Source organism: Coffea arabica, chromosome 3e (assembly GCF_036785885.1).
Source record: "Coffea arabica cultivar ET-39 chromosome 3e, Coffea Arabica ET-39 HiFi, whole genome shotgun sequence".
NCBI classification, from domain to species: Eukaryota; Viridiplantae; Streptophyta; class Magnoliopsida; order Gentianales; family Rubiaceae; genus Coffea; species Coffea arabica.
The window spans coordinates 361,285-370,587 of NC_092315.1; the positions used below are offsets into that span (position 1 = coordinate 361,285).

The following is a 9,303-nucleotide window of genomic DNA, read 5'->3' on the forward strand; positions in this document are numbered from 1 at the left end:
ATATTGAAGAGTTCACGGAGAGAAATAAACATTCGCCAAACAGATCTTTTGCGGATACTCATCAAGCTCAATTTATACCTCTTACATTGCCACGAGGAGCAGCCAAGGGTTGACAAAGCAAAGTGGTGTCCTACAATATTGACAGGAAGACTTGAGACTAATTTGGGCAAAATATCATACAAACCTAACTTTGTGCTTTACTAGATTTCTTGCTTTTCTTTTGCTTCTGCCGCATTTGAGTTAGCCCTGCAGCTGTCACTTTTACGTTACCAATGATTGCAGCAACAAGCTCAGGTTCTGTGCATGCCTTCATCAATTCCTTCTCTCTGTTTATTGCCTCAGGCATGTGACTAAACAAATTCATGGCTGTTTTTGCAGCTGCAGAGAAACACAAGAAAATCAATTTTCCTCCAGAATATCTAACTCCATTAACTTTAAGCAACTACCAAGATCAGTGCCTACACAAAGTCAAAACTGATTCACTAGTACTTGCTGCATATAAGAATGAAAATAGTTGATATACGAGAGAAAAGACTCGACAAAAAACGTGTTCAGCCTGGGCAGGAAATACTTAACTAGCAAGTGCTAAGGCCTGATTCAAGGACAACAACACTTTTTAGTTAAAAAAGCAGCACCTTTTCCTTTCTTTACTGGTCCAGGAACCAACTTCACACGATATTTGTACGACTGCAGAGCACTATATGGACCACAGACAGGAACAGCATACAACAGAACATCATTTGGCATTGGATTTCCAGTCAAGTAGTCCACATCAATTAGTTTCCCTTTCTCTTCTTCCCCTATTTCATGAATATCATCTTCCTCCATCGTTATCCTGTCCACAGTGTTAGCAGCATAGTTCAAATTCGCACGAGACTTTTCCTCCAAACCATCTGGAGTACTCTGTACACCATCAGGGTATTCACGACAGTCCCGGGATAAATGACCTGGCTTTTTACATTTAAAACACACCCTTGGAGCATTTTCAAAACCTGCAAACAAGCCAATACCGGAACCAAAGGATTAGTGACACAGCATTCTCCAAAACCAAAGGATTAGGAAATCAGCATATGCATATTGCACACAGGCTCACAGCACTTAATTAACACCCATCAAAATAATAGTCCCATCTATGCTTTACAAACTTGTCATGTTTCCTATCTTCCATACAAATGAAGGTAAGGATTAATTATTTGAAGGTCCATGTTGGGAAAAACCATACAACAAATAAAGACAATTGAGATAATTAATGTCTTTGGTCACCTCATCTTCGAATCACGTACCAGTAACAGGTATTTCTTCAGTACTCATTGTGGTCTCTTTATCATGTACAACTTCATTATTTTTGTGCACCTTCCCAGAAGCCTGAAATTTCAAGAGATGGTCATCATTTCTGTAACTGAAATTTTATCATGAAAGAGAAATATTACACCGTTTCTTTACGAGCTGTAATGAAAAGAAAAATATCATATCAGGATGCTGAGATCTCTACCCAGGAAGTTGCATCTGACGTCAACCAAGGATCATGATTTCATGGCTGTGATCAAGAATTTTCTATTTTGCCTCCTTTTTTTTTTTTTTTCAAATCATGAGAGGCATACCAAAAAGTGAAGCAAGTGAAATGAATAATAGTGACCATAAAACAGCGAGCAAGTTGCAGAAGAAGGGGAATATCATCGGTTAAGATAGTGCTGTCAAATACTGAAGTAGCTTGAATAGCAGACCCATTAAAGACTAAAAAGAAAACCCAATTGACAAACAGCGTACTGCTGGCAGAGTGATAGCATCCATTATCAAATCTTTACCACATTAGGTCCAATAATTATTATCACTTCATGCTTACAGCAAAAGAAAAGATTCTTGGTATGATTTTATTGGTTTTCTCATATCAGAACACATCAGTGAAGTCTAAACAAGGAAGATTACAGTTTTCACAATAGTTTATCCTCTTCTCTGACACCTATTTTAGAAACTATGGCTGGTTTATTAAGCTATTCTATGAGCTTTTAAGAGCAAAGAATTGTTGACATTGAAGTCCATTATTCTGCCCCTTGTCACGTAAATGCTTATTTACAAGTGTGCTCATGCCCATATCTGCATCTCTATTGGCAATCAAGAACCAAGTCACTATGCTTATCATCCTCATGTTTTTAACCTCTTAATTACTTGGCAAAAGTTCCCTGATACCAAGTAATTGATATTGCACAAAAATTTTGTAAGCAGAAAAACAATTCTGAGAAAGAAATGGTTTTGAAAGAAAACTAAGTATAACTGTTATATTCTCACTACTTACGGCCAATAAAGCCATTCTGATGCTCCGCTCCTCCTCATCCTGGTCGGCATACTTTTCCTTCATCTTCTTAAGCTTACTCCTCTGCCCTCGGCTGATCTTTCCACCACTGATCTTTGAAGTTTCAACATTTTTCTCAAGTTGTCTTGCAGAATTATGATTTCCCTCAGCCTCTCCTTTTCCATTATTTATGGTTGTACCAATAGTATCTTTTTGTCCTTTCTTGAGTATCTTTCTTTGTGCTTTAGATATATATGGTTTGTCTCTCCCTGTTGCTTCTGTTGCTTTATGATCATGCTCATCCACTGATTCCACAGAAGTAGTTTGAGTACCACCATAAATTTTTGCAGATCCAAGCTCAAGAGCTCTATCAATAAGATCCTCCAGCTGCGGTGAGACAGAAGGAAAGGAATTCTCGGCAGATACAGATACAGCATCATTATTATTAAGAAAATTGTTATGCAAATTGCTATCAGCATGATCACCCAATACATTAATCCCATCACTAGAGTTAGCTGCAGAAGGTATGTCCACTAGCATTAATTTGTCTTCTGATGAAACCGGAATGCTCTGCAATTTGGAAGCAAGCTTTTCATCAGAGACTGCTTTCTCTGACTCGGATTCAGAGATTTCTCCAAAAGACTCGCTTTGTTCAACGTCATTTATCTCTTCTTCTTCACCTCTTACTCTCCTTTCATTTAAGTGAGCCCCCAAAGAACTTTCATCTAAGCGAAATAACACTCCAAAGCCCATAATGAGAGGGTGAGGAGGAAGAAAATTCTTCTTTCCACGGATCATGAAACTTCCAGCTGTCAGATATTCCCCAGTAGGAGCAGTTTTACTGACCTGGTGAGGATAGACCCACCAAGCACTTGTAACTATCTTTGAGTCCCATGCTTGGCTGTGGCAAACCTGCATCACTCATATGCTGCAAAGTTATCATCAAATCTATAGAGACAAATGAATATTCACAGAACAATCAGTAGATAGACAGATGAGAATAGACCACTCACGGTGAAACATCCTGCTTGGTTCAAAGTGAGCGGGGGTACAGGATATTCAGGCTTGTGGTTCTTGATCACAGTACTGGAAGCTCCGTGAAGATCCGCATGTACATACCTATCTCATTAATCATCCAAATCCAAGGAACTTGTATCAGAATGCAGAAAAGGAAATGGGAGTAACCTCAAAAGGTCTCAAGGTGGGAAAATCTCAAACATTAACCAACATGGAAAGGTGTAAAAACTTGTGCCCCTCCCCCCTCCTCCCAAAAAACCACAAAGAAAAAACACACAAAAAAAAACCTTTTAAACTAATAAAAGCAAATGCAAATTAAAAATAATTCTTGATAGTGTCAAAGTAAAATTTGCAAGAAAGAAAATCATCTGTATCACATGTATTATGTCTGTCCAATAAAGAAACCCATTGGGGACTGCACTTTACTAAGGAATAAGAAAAGCTTTGTTGGACCATAAAAACACATTAAACAGGCCAATGTTACCGGTAAAAGATGAAAAGTAACTCTACTGAATAGCAATCATGGCAATGATCTCAAATGGTTATTTATTTGGTATGACATGAGCAAACTAAAAGTTCGGTTAGCTAACTTAATGTAAGGTGAGATTTACTTACAGGTCTCCTTTAGACATGTAGCGCTTTACTATCAACTCATTTTGTTGGGCATCCCGCCCACTAATAATAAGATAATTTTCACTGCTAATGAACCAATTAAACTTCTCAAACCAGTGAACCTTGCGCATATGTGTAATTGCTGCAACAGTTTTTTCCTGCAAATAGAAGAAGGAAAGAATTAGACTCTTCTAAATAGGTACCACATAACCCAATATATTCATTCAGACAAAAGGCTTGATATGTTGTCAACAGGTATCAACATAATCTACATATATTCCCAATTTATCTCAAAAATCCACATGTTGTTCCAGATGCAATCAAAGTAGTCACAGCTTACCCAAACACAGAGAATAATAACTAAAATCAATGCTAGACGAGTGAGATACAATAAAGTAACAAGATATCAGCAGCTTTAATATAAATTATGCAACACAATGTGAATATTGATCATCAAAAGATGCATAACTTAGAACAACAAAGGACCAAGGCAAAGGGTAGAAACTTACTAGGAAGTTTTACAGCACAAATTTGCTATGAAAAAGTTAAATCATTTAGAGATTCCTCTACCTGAGAAAGCTGAAGGCGAGTCTTTCTCTCAGCAGCCTTAAAAGCTTTTTCATGAGCAGTTACAGTTTTTTCCTGTTTGCTCTCTTGCCTCTTCTTCATATCATACCACCTCCGAGCATTTGCATGGGCTGAGAGTGCCAGATCAACTTCTACCTAGATAGGGAGGTTGGGGGCATGCATTATTAGTTCCATTTGGGCAATAATTTCTACTTTTGATTTTCCTGTACTTTACCATTTTCCTTTAATTGTTCTATCGACTATCAAATCTGAAGACTATGGTACCCAAAAGAATGAGACTCAATCACTTGAGCAGTAACAGATTTTCATACAGCTGATAACTATTGATTTTCTTAAGTGATCATGATTCAATACTATTCTTTAAGGAAAAATGATCTTATGTCTCCCACATAACAAGTAAAAAAGAGTAACAGCTAAATATTAGAAGCTGAAGCCATACCTTGTCCACAGGTTGTGTCTTTTCATCATCATCCATTTCATCAAGATTGTTACTGAGCAGCAATGTCATGCAATTTCTTTCTAGATGGAGCTTATCAATGACGCTGGCTACAGGGTTTCCAGATTTTTTCTCCTCTTTCACCATGTGAGCCAGATCCTCCCAACTCATACCATTTGCAAGAGCAACACGGACAGCTAATATGGCTGCATCAACATCTTCCAAGTTATATTCTATAAGCTCTGCCATTTTAATGCAATGTTCAACTTCTTTCTTCAATGAAAGTACCCGATTTTCCTGCAGAATATTCATTTGAAAATTACAGGCAACAAGGTCAGATTCAACTCAAAAACTTTGAACAACTATTAGCACTATTGTGGATTCTCAATCCATATATAACTAAAGAAAGAAGTAACCGCAGAAAAAGTGTCAGGTCGTAGTAAGAACTTTTGCCTCTTGTCTAGATTTCTTATACTATCTTTGGTTATTCATTGTCCAAAATAAAGTTGTATTAACAGAGAACAGCCAATTACCAAACTGAAAAAACAATAAAATAAAATCTTAGACGAACCAATTACAAATTGCAACTGCCTAACCAACCCTACTACACATTTGCATCGAACCATGGTCACCAAAAAAGATCAGGTATGGTAATAAACAAGAAGATCAATACAACCAGCCAAAACTAATCAAATAGTATCAACCAAGTCTAATCAGAAGAACATTTAGTCATTTCCCCTTCACAATAACAGATTACTTGGTGCACAAGAACTGCCAAAAAAGGAAGGAAACTACCAAATAAACTCTTTCACATCTAGGAAATTTTAAAATCCCCCAACCTTAAACGCAGGTATCAATGGGGAACTATCTCCAGCTTTAGATGAGGTGCATAGGATCAAACTTAACACATCCACAGATATTTTCCAAGTCACACACCAAACACAAAAACTCAATACCACAATGTTTTGAGGTGCACAGATGGTAATAAGTAACAAACCTAGAGTAGACACTTCCCAAAAATCACATATTACATAACAAACCTAGAGCAAGTATAGACACTTCCCAAAAATCACATAGTACAAGCCAAAATTCATTAAATACCACAACAATCTCAAATTCTGGTAACTTTCAGTTTTATCAGGTAAAGAGATTTTATTCATTGCTTATCTGCCCTTTCTTTCATTCACTTCATTCCGTTTTTAGCTGATATGCAAAAGTTGACAGTAATAAAAGAGTATACTACTTCACCTCTTATGTTTAAAAAACTCCACCTTATGGGCATTGTGAAATAAATTAGGGTGCCAGCACAACATAAAATGAATAAACTTTAATGAGAAACCCTCACTTTGGGATTCATATTGACATGTTTCCCATGACATGAAAAAACACTTTGTAGTGGATTAAAGAAAGCTTATGCTCCAAAATGCAGTAAAAATTTAAAAAAAAAAAAAAAAAAAAAACCTGATCATTACGGATCTTGGTCAGCTTCTGCATTGCAGAGCTCTCTTTAGCTTTTTGCTGTTGTTCAACACGCTGACTTTCTATTTTACTGTAGAATTCATCTAATGCAGCATCAAAGGTCTCAAAACTTTTGCAATCCCTCAACTTGAATTGGTTCAGCAACAAAGGGCAGAATTCATCGTAGATCTGTAATAAAGTAAATTATACCATCGGGATTTCCATACAAGAACATATATTTCATAATGGGAAAGGGAAAAAACCTGTCCAGAACTTCCAGTAGTTGAAAAGGTGACGTCCCTCTTCCCCGTATTCTTTTGCTGCATCAATATGAAACCTTCAGGGATTTTATCACCTGATATAATGTCCTCTAGCCAATCTTCAAACTTGGAAACAGCACCCACCACCAGCTGTAGAGTATCATCTTCTAATTTGAAATTCTTAGCAACTTTTGTATTCGGTATAAGACCAGCGTCTAGAATAATATGTTCCAACAATGCTGGTCCATAGCCCAAAGCCTCGCCAAGAACAACCTTTAAGGTAGGATGCTTGGAACGAGCTCCATCATTAACCTTTTTGTTAGACTCCCTACAATTTGCCATTTTGCGGTCACTCTCTATCCCTTGGCATACATCAGAAGCATTGTTTACCTGTTCACTCCCATCCACAGATTCAGTTCCAGCAGGTTCCATTGAACGTGTTAGGGCTGCCTGCAGCTTTTCAGTGCTAGTCCGTTCAAAAATTCGACATACTTCAACCGGATAGCGATGGCGCGACATGATTGCTAAACCTTTATCATCATCTCTGTAATAGCCTAAGTTGTTATTACTTAATTGTCCTAAAATAAAGACAAGAAAACTACAATAGAACTGAATTTGACATAAATGTTTTGTGAGAAAAGACAGCTTAAAAAGCACTGCCTCCAATCGAAAGCTAGTCATTAGATTAATAACTCTAGATGTTCAAAAGCACATCAAAAAGCCAGAATTAATTCTTAGTTAGAAAATTATTGTTTGCAAGAAAGATCCTTACTGTTTGACTTGATTGAAACTCAAATATATTTTTCATAATCACGAACAAGGAGAGGAATGCACAAACGAATTGATCAAATAAAAAGGCAGGTACTTGTAGGCATACAAAATTAAATATAAAAGGTCAACAACATGTACAAAGATTCAACATCAGGAGAAAAGAAGTGCAGCAGGGAAAGAAAACAAGGGCAGAAGATAGAACTGGGTACCTGTGTGATCGCAGAAGTGTCATGACCATGAACTGAGAATCTGTAAGGAGAATATTTCCTTGGGCATAGAGTTCCAATATTACATAGTGCGCATTGGCACCAAGTCCAAATTGGAATAGAACAATCTAAGCACGGAGCAAAAGCTCATGATCAATAACAAAAGCCAAACAAAATCCAAAAAGACCCCAAAAGAGAATTTTTACAAATTTAAATCCATACCCTATCATAACCAAGTTGCCGTACATCCTCAAGCCTCCTGGTCCTTATATGCTTCCTCAATTTTAGCGTAAATCCTGATGGCGTATTGCTTTTGTCCCTAGAAAATCATTACCAGCAACAAATAACTAAAGTTGGGAACGAACACTGCACAACGTTTGCTAATCAAGCTTTGATCTTTGGCCTCGTGTTTATTTTAGTTCCTTTATATCATATTATGCAAAATATCGAGCAGCGGTGAAGCAACTCAGCCAGACTCAAAGCACAGACGAACGAAATACTTAGAACTTAGTTTAACTGAACCCAACCTGCACCATTTGAATATAATCTTCAACCTTCACTATGCATTTTTATTCCTATCACAGCAACAGCAAAAGAAACAAATGAAACATTAAGAGATAGGAAGGAATTGGTTTGTTACCTAAGATAAGCAGTGGTATGCAATCTGACTCCGCTTTCCATCAACAACAACACCTTCTCACTCTCCCCTGATTCTGTTACTCCACTGCTATTCATCAGCTTAAACACATACGTCTGCCACACACAACATTCGTTATAATAAATAAATAAATAAAACTGCAGATACGCACACTCAAATCTTCAGCAAAATCATCAAAAGAATTTTTTGAAAAACACAATCACTCACTCAATTATATTAGAAATAATCAGCTCCTAAAGCAATGAACACTCCAATTAAGGTGCAAAATTTGGAGAGAAAAGAAGAAGAAGAAGAAGAAGCAGGTACCTTGGGGGAGAGGTCATAGACATTGGAACACCGCATGCCGATTAGTCGGCGCATGCACTTGACCTCGGCGGCCACATCGGCCGTGTTCATTCGTACCTTCACCATTTCTTTTGGAGCTTCAAAGCTAAAGATGGATTACTTACGACAAATTTAATCGGTTAGTGGCGGAGGACTCTTAGGTTCGAGAGAAAAATATGAGCTCTGAATTTGGGGGGAGGAGTGATTTTGTTTATTTTTTATACTCTTTAATTAATTTAATGACACTCGACTCGACTCGAGATACATCAGAGAAGACGAAGACGGAGTTGAAGCCTGAAGGCGCTGTTTCCTTTTTCCCACGGACAAACCATCCAAATTCCAAACCCGACTTTTTCTTTTTCTTTTTCTTTTTTTCGGACTCTCTTTTTTTCTCCATAAATAAAAAAGTTGTGATGTCACATTCGAACATTGGCCTACTCTACTCTTGTTTGTTTGCCGTAATTTCACTCCGTTATTATAATTTAAGGAATTATTATAGGAGGCCAGCGAGCGCCTCGAAGTCGATTATTGCAGATCCTCTTATTTGCATACCAATTACAAACTCGTGATTGATTTTGAGGACGTCTTCATTTTCCTTAGCTGCTCTTTGATGTCCTTCTCCAGCTTTATGCATCGAGTCCCAGCAGCTGGTAAAAACATGGGAGTTTAGGCTCCTCGTCCAC

General features: G+C 37.4%; 1 protein-coding gene across 4 annotated transcripts; it reads right to left on the minus strand.

The window, feature by feature from the left end:
* Positions 1-31: 31 nt before the first annotated feature.
* LOC113738019 (uncharacterized) lies at positions 32-8,945 on the minus strand. Of its 4 annotated transcripts, none has more exons than XM_027265167.2 (14): positions 8,603-8,945; positions 8,279-8,391; positions 7,861-7,957; positions 7,642-7,766; positions 6,665-7,205; positions 6,405-6,590; positions 4,947-5,240; positions 4,490-4,642; positions 3,923-4,077; positions 3,304-3,409; positions 2,294-3,202; positions 1,284-1,365; positions 636-992; positions 32-378 (listed from the first exon to the last, which is right to left on the minus strand). In XM_027265167.2, exons 1-14 carry the CDS (start codon positions 8,705-8,707, stop codon positions 185-187), a joined length of 3,417 nt encoding a protein of 1,138 aa, XP_027120968.1. In that variant the 5' UTR covers positions 8,708-8,945; the 3' UTR covers positions 32-184. The 4 variants fall into 4 exon arrangements, with proteins under 4 accessions (XP_027120968.1, XP_071940222.1, XP_071940224.1 ...); XM_072084121.1 differs by having other exon boundaries at positions 7,861-8,165; positions 8,603-8,811; XM_027265168.2 differs by having other exon boundaries at positions 162-378; positions 577-992.
* Positions 8,946-9,303: the final 358 nt, after the last annotated feature.

What these genes read in the sequence shown, in the direction of transcription:
- LOC113738019 (XM_027265167.2), bottom strand. Translation starts at nt 8,707, where the DNA reads ATGGTGAAGGTACGAATGAACACGGCCGATGTGGCCGCCGAGGTCAAG. An exon ending in TGAAGAAATACCTGTTACTG is followed by an intron (nt 993 to 1,283) that starts GTACGTGATTCG and finishes GCTTGTTTGCAG; the next exon opens with GTTTTGAAAATGCTCCAAGG. An exon ending in ACCAGTAAAGAAAGGAAAAG is followed by an intron (nt 379 to 635) that starts GTGCTGCTTTTT and finishes GTTTCTCTGCAG; the next exon opens with CTGCAAAAACAGCCATGAAT.